This window comes from Emydura macquarii, unplaced genomic scaffold, assembly GCF_026122565.2.
Source record: "Emydura macquarii macquarii isolate MOO-44397 ecotype Brisbane River unplaced genomic scaffold, CSIRO-AGI_Emac_v2 contig_2988, whole genome shotgun sequence".
Classification (NCBI taxonomy): Eukaryota; Metazoa; Chordata; order Testudines; family Chelidae; genus Emydura; species Emydura macquarii.
The window spans coordinates 2,850,338-2,866,726 of NW_027133125.1; the positions used below are offsets into that span (position 1 = coordinate 2,850,338).

A 16,389-nucleotide genomic window follows, 5' to 3' on the forward strand; every position below is an offset into this window, starting at 1 on the left:
AGCCAATAAAACCCATAAACTAGCAACAGAAATGCATTAAAATAGTTTCTTATCCTGCCTTACCTTTTTTCACCTCGGTGTTCAAATTTGACTCTAATATCATTCTGTAATGAAAGAAATTGTACATATAAAAAGGAAGCCATAATAGAAAAAACTATCAATTATTAGTTGGTGACAAATTCTCACTCAAACATTAAAATACACTTCATGTTCTCAAACATTTAACATTTTAACATTTAATTGTTAGAAGGCCCATAAGGTTTATTTACACCAGCGGTTCTCAACTGGTGGTATGTGTACCACCGGTGGTACTTCGAAGAAGGCTGGGTGGTATGTGAGCCGTACCGCGCCGCCGAAAGTCCCGTCCCGTCCCCCCCCCCCCGGCCGAAATTCCCCCGCACCCACCCACCCCCGCAAAACCCTGCCGCCGAAAAGGGGCAAACAGCGGCAGGGTTTTGGCGGAGGGCATTGTTCCCCCCATGTAACCCCGCCTCCACCGAAAGTCCCCCGCCGCCGCTGCTGCAAAACCCCGCCGCCGCCTAAAGTCCCCCCCCTTTTTTCCCCGAGTGGTACTTGGGTCAGGTACAGTCAGGTCAAGTGGTACTTGACCTGACTGTACCTGACCCGAGTGGTACTCGGGGAAAAAAAGGTTGAGAACCGCTGATTTACACTGTTTTTTCTGGCTTATTGAACATTTTGGCAGAAACCAACACAGAGAAGTGGAAGATGATTTCTTCTGCTAAGGTAAAATCCAGAAATCCATGAGGATCAAAAGATTGGTTTTTAAGTAACTAAATGTTTATGTGGAAAAAAAAAACCTAATTACAGAAAGTATGATATAATGCATCAGTGAAATCAAATTAAATATGAAATTGATAACCAAGAGAAAAAGAGTTTCCTTTACTTATAGATTGGCCTCTCACACAAGTGGCCTGAGAAATTACACATACAGTCATTTAAATTTAGTGTTTTATGATGTTTTAGTTATTCTCCTCTTTCTTTGTGCTGAAGTACTTTGTGTTACAGGTGAAAGAACACAAAAAACAGTCACCTGAAATTTCAGATTGCATAAGCATTTCCATTATTCTGATAGTTCGCTATCCAAAGCTTTCACCTTCGGAGGTGAACAGTTTAGCAGCTCTTTGAACCTCCTAAAGGCACAAAGAAGCTCTTGTTCTCTTCTATCTACAGTGGAAAATTTCTCTATTCCCCAATCTTAGTGCCTGTGCACCTTACAAAATTTTCAGAGGTTGAAGGAGGAGTTGGCCATTTTGCAAAGTATGCAGGAAAGGAACTCTTTCTTGCAGACCTCTTTTTGAGAGCAGCTCCCTCCTGCAGACAACCTGATATTCATGAGACCGGATATTCTGGTAACCTCCAGCCAGTAATTCAATTTTATGACTTTCACTAGCACTATTACCAATTTTTGCAAGCCAGAAGTGTTCATGTAAATGAAGACTGTGCTCTCATGCATAAACACAAGGGGGCAGAATGATGACTGCACAGGTGGCCTTAAATTTTGGTATTTCCTGACTTTTGTGTGTTTCATTTTGTTAGATTTAATATCCTTTAAACAGTTTTTGTGGCTGAATTTCCTAAGTCTAAAAAAAATTAAAGTGACAGAAAAAAATAAATTATATAGTGTGGAACTATTTGTTAGATTGCACTAGAATGATGAGTACAAACTTTATGAATTGAAGGGTTTCTTCAATGCCCTACCTCATTCACTCCATAAAGACCTCCACATGGAATTCAACAGTGTTTTATTATGCACACATAAGCAGTGTCAATAGAACACTGGGTAACTGTTAAAGTATGCTTCAGTCAACATTTTTCCACATATCCAGAAAGTATTGTTTTTAAACACTTATAATTTTGCCAAACCAGAAAGGATTATCACCAGACTATAATAAATCCAATCTAGGATCTATGTCCAAATAATGAAATTTTATGCTCTTCAGTGGAGGCATTAAGCTGTTCAAAAAGGGTTTGTAGCTTTAAATAAATAAATAAATAAAAGACAAATGTGCATTTTGTTCACTTCCTTTGAACTTCGGAATGGCTTACCCATCTTTAATCAAACTTCCCAAATGTAGTTTATTTTCAGATACAGTCCAGAGCAGGAAGGGCTTTTATTGTAAGAATGGAAACACTTATGTTGCCACAACAGGGGCTTGCGGCTCTGTTTTTCTCCTATTATTTATTCTACATTTTATATTTTTGTTTTATTATACTATATATGAAAACATTTTTGATCTTACTACCTAAAAACGATATGTAGAATGGGAACACAAAATTCCACACTTCAGAATATCATCATTTTATCACTCAATAAACTGAACACTTGGTATGCTTTGAAATGTCAAACTCCTATGAATATTAATAGATTCTAAGCCCAGAAGGGACCGCTGTGATCATCTAAGCTGACCTCATATGTAACACAGGTCAGAGAACTTCCAAAATAATTCCTAGAGCATATAGTTTAGAAAAACAGCCAATGTTGGTTTAAAAATGGTCAGTGGTGGAGAATCCACCAGGACCCCTGGTAAATTATTCCAATGGTTAATTACTCTTACTATTCAAAATTTACATCTTATTTTCAAGTCTGAATTAGGCTAACTTCAGCTTCTAGCCATTGGATCATGTTATTCCTTTCTCTGCAAGACTGAAGTGTCCATTATTAAATATTTGTTCCCCATGTAAATACTTGTAGATTGTAATCAAGTCACCCCCTCAACCTTCTCTTTGTTAAGCTAAATAGATTGAGCTCCTTGAGTCTACCACTATAAGTCAGTGGTCCTCAAGAAGCAGTGCATATGCCTGTGGGGAGTATGCAGAGGTCTTCCAGGGGGTACATCAAGTCATCTAGATATTTGCTTAGTTTTACAACAGGCTACATAAAAAGCACTAGCAAAGTCAGTACAAACTAAAATTTCATATGGACAATGACTTGTTTATACTGCTCTATATACTATACACTGAAATGTAAGTATAATATTTATATTCCAATTGATTAATTTTATAATTATATGATAAAAATGAGAAAGTAGGCAATTTTTCAGTAATAGTGTGCTGTGACACTTTTCTATTTTTATGTCTGATTTTGTAAGCAAATCGTTTTTAAGTGAGGTGAAACTTGGGGTACGCAAGACAAATCAGATTCCTGAAAGGGGTACAGTAGATTGTAAAGGTTTAGAGCTACTGCTATAAGGCATGTTTTCTAATCCTTTAATCATTCTCATGGTTCTTCTCTGAATCCTCTCCAATTTATCAACATTTTTCTTGTATTGTGGGCAACAGAACTGGACAAAATATTACAGCTGCAGTCGCATCACTGCTAAATGCTGTGGTAAAATAGCCTCTTTACTCCTACTTGAGATTCCCCTGCTTATGCATCTCAGGATTGCATTAGCTGTTTTGGATACAGCTGCACACTGAAGGTCATGGTCAGCTGATTATCCATCATGACCCCTAATTCTTTTTCAGAAGCACTAAATCTCAAGATAGAATCCCTCATCATGTAAGCATGGCCAACAGTCTCTGTTCCAAGATGTACATATTTACATTTAGCCATATTAAAATGCATATTATTTGCTTGTGCCCACTTTACCAAGCAATCCAGATCGCTCTGAATCAGTGACCTTTCCTCTTCGTTATCTACTGCTCCCCCAATTTTTGTGTCATCTGCAAACGTCATCAATGATGATTTTAGGTATTTTTCCAGGTTATTAATAAACATGTTAAATAACTGAGAACTGGGATCCGCACTGGAAACACACCAACTTGATGATTTCCCATTTACAGTTACTTTTTTAAACCAATCAGTTAGCCCATTTTTAAGTAATTTAATGTGTGCCATTTTTATTTTAGGTCTTTCTAGTTTTTTAATCAAAATGTCATATGGTACCAAGTCAAATACCTTACAGAAGTCTAAGGATATTACACCAACACTTGGTGTAATCTCATTAAAGAAACATAGGAAGTTAGTTTAACAGGATCTATTTTCCCTAAACCCATGTTGATTTGTATTAATTATATTATCCTCCTTTAATTATTTATTAATTGAGTTCCATATCAGCCACTCTATTATCTTGCCCAGGATCAACGTCAGGCTGACAGGCCTATAATTTACCTGGGTCATCCAATTTACCCTTTTTAAAAATTGGTACAACATTAGTTGGCACACAAGTCTTCTAGAACTTCCCCAGTGCTCCAAGACTTAATGAAAATCTGCATTATCAGTCCAGCCAGCTCCTCAACCAGCTTTTACAATTATTGGATGCAAGTTATCTGGACCTACTGATTTTAAAATGGCCAACTTTAGCAGCTTCTGTTTAACATTCTCCAGAGATATTAGTGGAATGGAAAGTGTGTTATCACCATATAATGGGACAATATCTGTTTTTCCTCAAATATGGAACAGAAATATTTATTGAACAGGTCTCTTTTCGGCGTTATTATTCATAATTTTACCATTTCCATCTACTAATTGCCCAATACTATTGTCAGGATTCTTTTTGTTCCTAATATAATATTTTAAAAATCCTTGTCTTGAATACACACACACACACACACACACACACACACACTTACAGCTGCCTTCACTTCCCCTCTAAACCAGATCAGTTTGGTTTTTTAAAATCAGTACAGCCTTCTTCCTCAATTGTGGCTCTGTGGGCATCTAGTAAGGTTGTGTTAAATGATTCCGAATTATTAGTCACATTTCTCTGCTTAAATTGTTTCTCCCAGCTGATTTGGCTCATAATTGTCTTCATCTTTGGGAAATTGCCCCTGTTCAAGCACCAAGTACATATGGTTTGGACTTTATAATGCATGCACATTATAAATGTAATCAAGTCATGATCACTTGTACCTACGCTACCATTAATTTTTAGTTCTGTAATCAGTTCCTTTTTATTTCTTAGGACAAGGTTTAATAAAGAATGACTCCCGTGTTGGCCGCAACACTTTTTGAGTTAGAAAATTGTCACCTATAATATTTAGGAATTCTAAGGATCTTTTAGTAATAGCAGCATGAGACCTTCAGCACATGCCACTCAAACTGAAGTTCCTCATGATCACGCAGCTCTTTTCCCTACACATTGTAAATAGGTGCGTAAGAAGGTGGTCATCCTGTTCCCTAGTGGTTTGTAGATCAACTAGAACCCCCATCTTGTGCTTTATCTATTAAGACATTGATCCATAAGCATTCAAGATCATTTTCTTCCAAGTTATCAGTGACTCAGAAACAGATAACGCCATTTATGACAGAGTACCACTCTCCCACCCCTTTTGCCTGCTCGATTCTTCCTATATAGGTATTACCATTGATTTTAACATTCCAATGATGTGAATCAAAACATCATGTTTCAATAACACCAACTACATTGAATTTATGCTCATAAATGGACAATTCTAATTGCAATTCCTCTTGTTTATTACAAGTGAAATATCTATGGCTTTTAAACCACCAGTAAGGAATGAACCTCCCATTATTCTATATACTGAAGATAAAATAGATTAATACACAAATATATGTAAAAATTCAAATGTCTCGACAGACCACCAATTCAGGGTCTAATCCAATAAACATCCATTTAATTCCATGGGACTATTTCATGAGCAACACTATTCACATGCCCTTATACAGAATGTACATTAAAGGTGACCTGCTGTATAAAAGGGGGGAAACTGTAGCCTTTTTGCCTCATTGTGAAGCTCACAGAAGGCTTGAATTTTTTTTTCCAAAATAAATCTAAAATTTCAACCTTCTGACTAAAAATCCCTTTACCCCAGTGTTCAGTTTTATCAATTCTCTTTTACAATTTCACAATCTCCACTAGTTTTCCAGCTGCCCATGGAGTCTCTAGGAAAAATAGCATTCACAAGACTTGGTATTTGTAATGTAAAACACAAGTGGAAAAAACTTTTAATACATTCTCTATATATTTCCCTCACTGCAGACATCCTTTAATACAGTGGCTCTCAAACCTTTCCAGACTTCTGTACCCTTTTCAGGAGCTCACTTAAAAACTACTTACAAAATCAGACATAAAAATACAAGTGTCACAGCACATTATTATTGAAAAATTGCTTTCTTTCTCATTTTTACCATATAATTATAAAATGAATCAACTGGAATATAAATATTATACTTACATTTCAGTGTATAGTATATAGAGCAGTATAAACAAGTCATTGTCTGTATAAAATTTTAGTTTGTATTGACTTCTTCGCTAGTGCTTTTTATGTAGCCTGTTGTAAAACTAAGCAAATATCTAGAGGAGTTGATGTACCTCCTGGAACACACCTGCGTGCCCCAGGGATACACGTACCCCTGGTTGAGAACCACTGCTTTAATATGACAGTTTCAATACCTGGATAATCCAATTCAGTTTAAAGAAATAATTAAAAAAGGATGGCAGCAAACCTTGCTTTTAAAATAAAAATCCTAAAACAAGTCAGCAGAAAAGACTGATCCAAACCAAAGAGTGATCTTGACAACTACTACACCTCCCAGATTATGGGAGCAGGAAGGAGATGCTTTACCTTTACCAGATACTTTTAGTGTGTGAGTATTTAGAATCTGTCCTGAAAAACTACTCATCATTTTGTAATTAATTTTAAAAATATGCACCAAGAAATCTGCAGCATCCACAGCGGATTAGAATCACTCATTTAACTCTGACTTTGGTTTTGCAATTGAAAAACTATGGAAGTCACAGTATGATATACACTTTTCATTGTGTTACACAAGAATGCTGAAAACTACCTGTTTTTTGGGTGAAGATGATTTTGGTTTTCCTGCTTCTTGTACTGGCAATGCAGGACGACTGGCCTTATGAAGGACAGCCAAATCCTGCATGATTGAATTCAAAGCTTGCTGCTCAATTGAATTCAAATCCTGCTGATCATCTGTTTGGGGGAAAGGTGAGGGAGAGAGACACAAAAAACAGACATTCAGAAGTCCAAATCATTGTTTCACTTGAAAGCTTCATTTAAAAATTGAGTAGCAATAGGAAAGTAACATATTTACTAAAATCTTAAAAAAGGGCACACATATACATCACAATTAGCTTAATAAAAATATAGGATCATGTGGCTAGCATATTGCAATTATATACAAACATTCTTCATTTAATTAGTTTCCAGGAAGTAACATCATAAGCAGGCCTTAAGGAAATGAACCACTTTAACAATAAAAGTACTTAACTTTAAATTTTTGAAAAAATTAACAAATTAGAGCTAACAATTAAATTTACCTTGATACAACTGTAGAACTAGGAAAGAGTTTCAAAGTCTGTTTCATGTAAAATTCTCAGAAAAATGTGAAAAAAAAAAAAGACCTTCAAGTGGATGATTTAGCTGGGGTTGGTCCTGCTTTGAGCAGGGGGTTGGACTAGATCAGTGTTTCTCAATTAAATTTGGCCACGGAACCCTTTTGAACTCTATAAATAATTGCGGAACCCCCCAAACTCTTAACCCAAACAACTAGGTCAGCGTTTCTCAATTAAATTACACTTACACTCGATACCCTCCGCTGAAAAATCCGGGACATCTTCCCTTTTTCGGCGGCACGGAGAACAGCTGCCCACGGAACCCCAACAGTGTTCCCGCGGAACACCAATTGAGAAACACTGGACTAGATGACCTCCTGAGGTCCCTTCCAACTCTAATATTCTATGATAAATTGTAAAGATTATATATTACGGTAGTATTTGTTTGTGGCACAGAAAGATCAAAGTTAAAAATTTAATGTGGGTATCATTCTTCCCTGACTTAAACCAGAACTCAGGCACACCAAAAAAGCAACACCTTGGAACTCTAATTACAGGAGACCTTTGCTATTGAACACCTGTTGATTGCTCACAGTGTAGTTTTTACATTAGGTTCATCATTCCAGCACTGCAACTGCAGCTTATTAAAGCAAAAGAGAGCAGTGAGGGTTCAATGACAAAAGGGCTACAGCCTCAGTACGTTTGAGTTAAGGGACAGTTAGAAGTCAGTATGGCTGGCAATGGTGCAAGCATCCTTAAAGTTGGAGGTGATCAAAAGTCAGAATTAGTCCTACAGCCACAATAACGTGGACAAACATTGGACAGTAAAAAGTTTTGGGAGGTAGTTGGGAGACGTACCCTTCATTTACACCAAACCCACATCACAGTGGTTGTTCCTATGTACAATGGCCTTTGGTATACTCTAGATGTGTCAAGGATAAATCAACACTTGGAGGTGTAAGGAAAGAAATAAAATCCCACTACGAAGGCAAAAAATTATTAAACAGTGACATAATGAAGAACTTTTCTCTGGATTTTCTTGTTGATGGACTAATTAACTACCCTCAGGACAAATTCTACTGCAAAGTTCATAGATAGGTGGTGAAGAGCTACCACTAGAATCTAGGGAACTGCCTAAATGGACCATGTACACTCAGAAAGCTCAAAGACGGTGTAGGTCTGCTGCTCAATGGGGAAGGTGAACTGATAATGGAAGATGATAGGAAAACAGAGCTGCTGAATAACTACTTTGCTGCAGTATTCTTACAAAAAATTACATGTGACCTGATGACTAACGAAGTTATCACAGACCAGAAGTCCCCAAACTGTGGGGCGCACCCCCTCACCCCCCAGGGCAGCAAAGAGGAATGTTTGGGAGGGAATGCGGCAGGGCCCAGGTCAGTACCCATAGGAGGGTGAAGAGGGAGTGCTACCCAGCCCTGAGCTCTGCTCCAGTCCTGCCCCTCAGCCTCAGGCCCAGCCCCCCATCTGCGGTCTCGACGCCCGGTCCCTGCCTTGGCTCCTGGTGCTTGGCCCCCGCTCCCAGCCTCAGCCCCCAAAACCCCACTCGCAGTCTTGGCCCCTGGCTGCAGCCCCCCGACCGTGGCCCCGCTTCCAGTCACAGCCTCCAGCCCTGCTCCCCACCCCAGCTGGGAAGCGCAGACAGGGGTAAGGAGGGCGCGGGGTAAAAAGTTTGGGGATCACTGGCATAGACAGTAAGAAGAAAGGATGAAGATCGGGATAAGTAAAGAACACATCAGAGATCTTCTGACCAATCTGAATGAATTCAAATCAGCGGGGCTGGATGCTATTCACCCCAGGGTACTGAAGGAATTAGCTGAAGAAATCTGAGCTATTGGCAATAATATTTGCCAACTCATTGATGACAGGAGATCAGAAGACTGGAGAAGGGCTAACAGTGCCCATCTTTAAAAAGGAGGAGCTGGGGAACTATAGATTAGTCAGCGTGGCTTTAATACCGGGAAGCTATTAGAGCAATGTATAAAACATTTAATTCACAAATACCTGGAGGATGAAGGAGTAGCAGACAGCATGGAATTACTAAGAACAAATTATACCAAACCAGCTTGATTTCCTTTTTTGACAGTCAGGGACAGGTCACGGACAATAAACAAAAATTCACGAAAGCCGTGACCTGGGGTGATGACAGCCCCAACCCTGCTGTGTGATGGGTAAGAACTTGCCACAGCTGACAGTTCTGGGACCCCTGCTGCCCGAGTGGCTCTGGAAGGCTGGGAGCTCCAGTTCTCCAGGGCCTCTGCCACCCCCAGGACTTGGAGCTGGGAGGACCTGAGTGGTGGCTCAGAGCTCTGGATTTGTCCCTCAGCTACCCATGGCCAGTGGCAACTAGGAATTGCAGGGGCCCCCTGCCACCTGTGGTAGCAGGGAGCTCTGGATCCCCCCCATGGGGGTCAGAGCTGCAGATTGCCCCACTGTCTGCAGGGGATGGGAGTTCTGGGATTGCCCCATGGCAGCTGGGAGCTCAGGGGGCCCCCCAGTACCAGGGCTGAAGCAGTAAATGTTGCAGAGGTCTTTGGAAGTCAGGGAATCCGTGAGTTCTGTGATCTCTGTGACAATCTTATCCTTAATAATTGGTTAAACAACCACAAACAAAGAGTAACAATTAATGATCTCAGGCTGGAGAGAGGTCTCCAGCGGGGTTCCACAGGGATCTGTTTTGGATATGGTGTAGTTTAACATTTTTATTAATGATCTGGATGTAGGTATAGACAGCATACTGATCAAATTTGCAGATGGCTGTGGGGACGGTATTAAATTACTATACATCACTGTGGTTGGCATAAGTATGGTAAAGCTTGGTAAGTTTGAGTGCTAAAGGATTCTGGGTGCAAGACCTCTTAGCACTAGACAGATTATATGGCAAAATCACTAGGAACTTGCACTTGGCACGGACATAAGCCATAAGCCTATCACAAGGGACCACTGACTAGATCAGGTACTCAAGAAAAAGAAGAACCAGAGGGCCTTGGGGAAGCCAATACCTTGCTTCACGGAACTCAGAAAACAGACTAAGTACCTGAAGGGACAAGAAGAAAGGAAGGAAACAGTCTCTACCTAGAATTGGTATCTATATCTGCTTTGTTTGCTAATCAGGATACTATGTGGGGCCAGCAGAGTTACTGAGGGTTTATGCTTGGGGAACTGAGGCTTATTAAGGAAAGGCACTGGATAGCCTTTTCTGTTTGTCTGTGATGCCTGCTTTCCAATAAGTAGCTCTGCATTGTAGAGATTGAATCCTAGTCTTCACTGGTACAGTTATGGGGTACCCACGTGTGCGTATGTGAATTGATCCCGGCTCAACAGTGACACAAACACTTTGGAGGATAACGCTAAAATTCAGAGGGATCTTGATAAATTGGAGAATTGGGCTATAGGCAACAAAATAAAATTCAACAAAGACAAATGGAAGGTATTACACTTAGGGAAGAAAAACTGAATGCACAAGTACAGAATGGGGGAAAACTGGCTTGACAGCAGCACTGCTCCAGAAGGATCCGAGAGTTGTGGTGGATCACAACCTCAACATGAGTAAGCAACATGTTGCTGTTGCAAAAAAAAAAAAAAAAAAAAAAAAAAGGCAAATGCAATTTTAGGTTGCATTAACAGAGGCCTAGCATGTAAGTCATGGGAAGTGATAGTACTATATTTGGCACTGGTTAGGCCTCAGTTGGAGTACTGGTGTCCAGTTTTGGTCACCAATGTATAGAAAGGATCCAGAGGCGAGCAACAAAGACGACCAAAGGGATGGAATGCAAGCCATATGAGTAAAGGCTGAAGGAACTAGGTATGTTTAGTTTGGAAAAGAGATTAAGGAGGGGACATGATAGCGGTCTTCAAATACTTGAAAGGCTGCCATAAAAAAAGACAGAGAAAAGTCATTCTCTCTTGCCACAGAGGGCAGGACAAGAGGCAATTGGTTCAAACTACAGCATAGCAGATTTGGACTAAATCTCAGGAAAAATTTCCTAACTGTAAGAACAGTAGGGCAATGAAACAGACAGCACAGGGAGATTGTGAAAGCTCCTTTGCTGAATGTTTTCAAAAGGAGGCTGGATAGCCCTCTGTCTTGGATGGGTTAAACACAACAAATCCTACATCTTGGCAGGGAGTTAGACTAGATGATCTTTGTGGTCCCTTCTAACCCTATGATTCTATGACTTTATATTCCCTATGACTAAAGCCATTTGGACAACAAGGAAAGCCCAGAAGAGTGGTAGAAGGGAGAGAACAGTTACATATACTAAAACTTGATTATTCTCAGAAATTCACATTTTAAATGTGAATAAGCCTGCTTTGAGGACTCTACAAAGTCAAACAATAGTATGAATGACCCAATCAGTGTTTCAAAAGGTGAAACGGCTGAGTCTCTAATGTTTTAATAGAATACCATTCACTGCAGTCAGCCCTGTGGAAGAACTCTATTAGGTTATCAAAGTTAAATATTAATGGCTGCATTGGTCCTATGCATAAATGAATGCCAGATTCAAAGATTCAATTTTATGACCCTTGACAAGCATCCTTGTGAAATGCAATTTTGTTATAATGTTAACTTTGCAGAAATAGGAAGCAAGCAAGAATAACGTGCTGTCATTTGAAGAGGTTTCAGGGCTAAGTCAGATGTCATCCAGGGATTGCAACTGATACTGTTCATTTATGCCAACATCACCTTACGCAAGGAAAGGAAGAGCTGTGGATAACTGTGATTCCATGTTCATCTAGCTAACTTCTCTCTTCTTTAAAATAACTTGTACTGGGATTTACAGCAGCTCAGTATCTCACTCTCACGGTCCTTTTAGGGAAGCTGTGGCTTATGCCGAACACTAAAAAAAGGTTGAAAAGAATAAAATACAAACTTGTATAATATATAAACTACTGTTTAATGTAAATGTTAACTATAATCCAGATTTTTATTTTTTTAAATTATCCAAAGACTATTGGGCGTGAATGCCCAAAAATTAGATAGACAAGGTAGGTAATATCTTTTATTGGACCAATTTCTGTTGGCGAAGGGCACACATTTTTGAGTTTCACAGAGCTCTAGATAAATATTAGTTATCTATTATTACTCATTGATCAAACTGAAGTCAAAGATAAAAATCAAGTTATGGTAAACTTCATTTATTTAAAGATAACACTGGCAAGTTCAAAAATGCCATTTCTTGTCTTTAATACCACAAGAATTGTCATAAAATATTGTACAGTACAGTACAGTAACACCACAGTTGTAAATGTCTGCACACAACTGAAGATGTTAAAAATGTAACTATCATTATCCAATAGCAATAATGAGCTACCCAAGAGTTTGTGAGGGATGAGGGTGATGATTTGATACATTCAAATAATTTAAATCTATTGGTTTAAGAAGTTTATAGTCTTTATATCAAAACAGCTCAACTAGAGGAGCCTTTACTATTAGGAACATTCTAAATGGTATTTTAAATGAGAGAAATTAATCCACTCCCACTTTTCAAGGAAGCTTCTCCCTCTCATTTTTGTTAGTAATCACCAATGGATAATACTTCTGCACTAGTAATAATATTTTTCTACAGTTTAACAAGACCACAGCTACATATCACCACACCAACCAATACAAGTATCAGGCTTCCCAAAATGTCTGTTTAAAAGGAGAGGAAGGAGAAGTTACTCATCTTGTGCAGTAACGATGGTTCTTTGAGATGTGTCACCTATGAGTGCTCCGCTGTTGGTGTATCTGTGTCCCTGTGCTATTGATCGGAGCACTTTGGTAGCAGGCTGTCCCGCCCATACACGCGCTGCTCCCCCTCACCATGAGGCTAGCCAGCATGCATGGGCAATCCCTTCTCAGTTCCTTCTCTACCGCAGAATCACCTATTAGAACTCTGAAGTAGAGGGGAGGAGAGTGGGTCATGGAGCACCCTTTGGGGGACACATCTTGAAGAACCATTGTTACTGCACAAGGTGAGTAACTTCTTCTTCAAGTAGTGTCCCTAAGGATGCTCCATTGTATAGAATCATAGAATCATAGAATATTAGAGCTGGAAGGGACCTCAGGAGGTCATCTAGTCCAACCCCCTGCTCAAAGCAGGACTAACCTCAGCTATATCATCCCAGCCAGGGCTTTGTCAAGCCTCAGTTTAAAAACCTCTAAAAATGGAGATTCCACCACCTCCCTAGGTAACCCATTCCAGTGCTTCACCACCCTCCTAGGGAAAATCTTTTTCCTAATGTCCGACCTAGACCTCCCCCACTGTAACTTGAAACCGTTGCTCCTTGTTCTGTCATCTGCCACCACCGAGAACAGCCTAGCCCCATCCTCCCTGGAACTCCCTTTCAGGTAGTTAAAGGCCGCTATCAAATCCCCCCTCATTCTTCTCTTTTGCGGACTAAACAAGCCCAGTTCCCTTAGCCTCTCCTCATAAGTCCTGTGCTCCAGCCCACTAATCATTTTTGTTGCCCTCCGCTGTACTCTCACCAACTTGTCCACATCCTTTTTGTAGTGGGGGGCCCAAAACTGGACACAATATTCTAAATGCGGCCTCACCAATGCCGAATAGAGGGGAACAATCACTTCCCGCGACCTGCTAGCAATGCCCCTCCTAATGCAGCCCAATATGCTATTAGCCAAGGTGACTCCCAAGCAGTGCCCACCACTGGAGGCTGGGACTTCAGAGTTGTGTCTGATATGGATGATAGTAGAGTGACACTGAATTTGGTATCTGCAGCTGAATCCCCCTGGATGGCATAATGTCCTACAAAGGTGTGTGCAGATGTCCAGGTAGCTGTTCTACAGATTTATGATATAGGGATACTCTTGGAGAGGGCGACGGACGAGACAGACCGTCTGACCTTGTAGAATGCGTACATATCAAAGATGGGGGTGTTACGTTTTACAATTGATAACAGAGTTTAATACAGCCCAAAACCAACGTGGAGAGTCTCTGAAAAGAAATCGCTGTACCTTTGACCTATCTGCAATGGAAAAGAAGAGTCTCTGAGATTTCCTGAAGGCTCTCGTCCTGTCCAAATAGAAGGCCAGGGCTCTCTTCATGTCAAGTGTATGGAGGATGGCTTCCCTATTATCCTGATGGGGTTTGGGATAAAAGGCTGGAAGCTGAATAAGCTGATTTATGTGAAATGCTGAAGTCACCTTAGGAATGAATTTCAGATGTAGTCTAAGTGTGACCTGTCAGGGAAGAACACTGTGGAAGGGTGATGCGCCATTAGAGGCGCTATTTCCCCAATCTTTCTTGCAGTGGTGATAACCATGAGGAATGCTGTCTTCATGGAAAGATGAGTTTATGAGCAAGTGGCCATTGGTTCAAATGGTGGCCTAGTCCACCTAATACTAGGTTCAGGTCCCACTGAGGAATGGGAAGTCTGGGTACTGGGAGGAGGTTCACTATGTCTTTGAGAAACCTCTTCATAGTTGGATGTGAAAAGGTTTAGTATACTTCTACAGACTCATGTAAGGTTGCAATTGCTGCTAGATGAACTTTCAGTGAACTGACAGAGAGTCCCAATTTCTTGAGAGTCAACAGGATCATCGGTAGGGTGGTATTAGGGATAACACCTTTGGGCTGACACCAGATCTGAAATCTCTTCCATTTCTGTGGATAGGTATGGCGAGTAGCTCCTTTCCTACTGTGCAATAACACTTCTTGCACCTCTTCAGAGCAAGATGTCACTATGTGCTGGAACCATGAAGGAGTCAGGCTTTGAACCACAGAATCTGTACATTGGGATAGAGAGGTTGCATCTCTCACTCTGCAATAAAAGGTAAGAAGTGACTGGAAGAGTCATCGGTGAACATAGTGCCAGCTGTGAGAAGTAAGTGTACCATGTCTATCTGGGCCATGTGGGAGCAGTTCTGGTCTCCCATGTTTAAGAAAGATGAATTCAAACTGCAACAGGTGCAGAGAAGGGCTACTAGGATGATCTGAGGAATGGAAAACCGGCCTTATGAGAGGAGACTCAAAGAGCTTGGCTTGTTTAGCCTAACCGAAAGAAGGCTGAGGGGAGATATGATTGCTCTCTATAAATACACCAGAGGGATAAATACTAGGGAGGGAGGGAGAGGAGTTATTTAAGTTCGGCACCAATGTCGACACAAGAACAAATGGATATAAATTGGCCATCAGGAAGTTTAGACTAGAAATTAGACAAAGGTTTTGAATCATCAAAGGAGCAACGTTCGGGAACAGCCTTCCAAGGGGAGCAGTGGGGGGCAAGAAACCTAGCTGGCTTCAAGACGAGCTTGTTAAGTTTATGGAGGAGACAGTATGATGGGACAGCCTAATTTGGCAATTGGGCTGTTCTTTGATTACTCTAGTGGCAAATATGCCCAATGGCCTGTGATGGGAACATTAGATGGGGTGGATTCTGAGTTACTACAGAGAATTCTTTCTGGGTGTCTGGCTGGTGAGACTTACCCACATGCCCAGGGTTTAACTGATCGCCATATTTGGGGTTAGGCAGGAATTTTCTCCCAGGGTAGATTGGCGTGGGCCCTGGGGGTTTTTCGCCTTCCTCTGTAGCATGGTGCATGGGTCACTCGCTGGTGGATTCTCTGTACTTTGAAATCTTTAAAACATTATTTGAGGACTTCAATAACTCAGTCTTAGGTTAGGGGTCTATTACAGGAGTGGGTGGGTGAAGTTCTGAGGCCTGCACTGTGCAGATGGTCAGACTAGATGATCATAATGGTCCCGTCTGACCTGAGAGTCTATGGAGTCTATGACATTTGCCCTTTTTTCCCCTTTCAACAAGATTTTCAGTATCAGAGGGAATTGGAGGAAGGCGTAAAGAAGGCCCTTGTCCCCTGGAAGGAGGAGAGCGTCTCCCTTGGAGTGTTGTCTGATCCCTGATCTGGAGCAGTACCGTGGACATTTCTTGTTCTGGTAAGTACAGAATTAGTCTGTTATTGGTGTCCCCCATTGTCAGAATAAGTTATAGAGAACCACCAAATCTATCTCCTGTTCATGGTCATGTGGGAATTTGCGGCTGAGACTGTCCACAGTCATGTGGGGGTATTCCTAGCAAGTAGCCAGCTGATATTAGGATTTTGTGGGAGATACATCAGTTCCATAGTTCT

General features: G+C 40.7%; 1 protein-coding gene across 1 annotated transcript in view; it reads right to left on the reverse strand.

The window, feature by feature from the left end:
• MAP3K2 (mitogen-activated protein kinase kinase kinase 2) overlaps positions 1-16,389 on the reverse strand; it is a 93,605-nt gene that overhangs the window by 40,894 nt on the left and 36,322 nt on the right. The window contains exons 3-4 of the mRNA XM_067570055.1: positions 6,773-6,915; positions 64-104 (exon numbers count right to left, since the gene is read on the reverse strand). Of these exons, the coding sequence (XP_067426156.1) occupies positions 64-104; positions 6,773-6,915 (184 nt within the window). The remainder of the gene's footprint in view (positions 1-63; positions 105-6,772; positions 6,916-16,389) is intronic.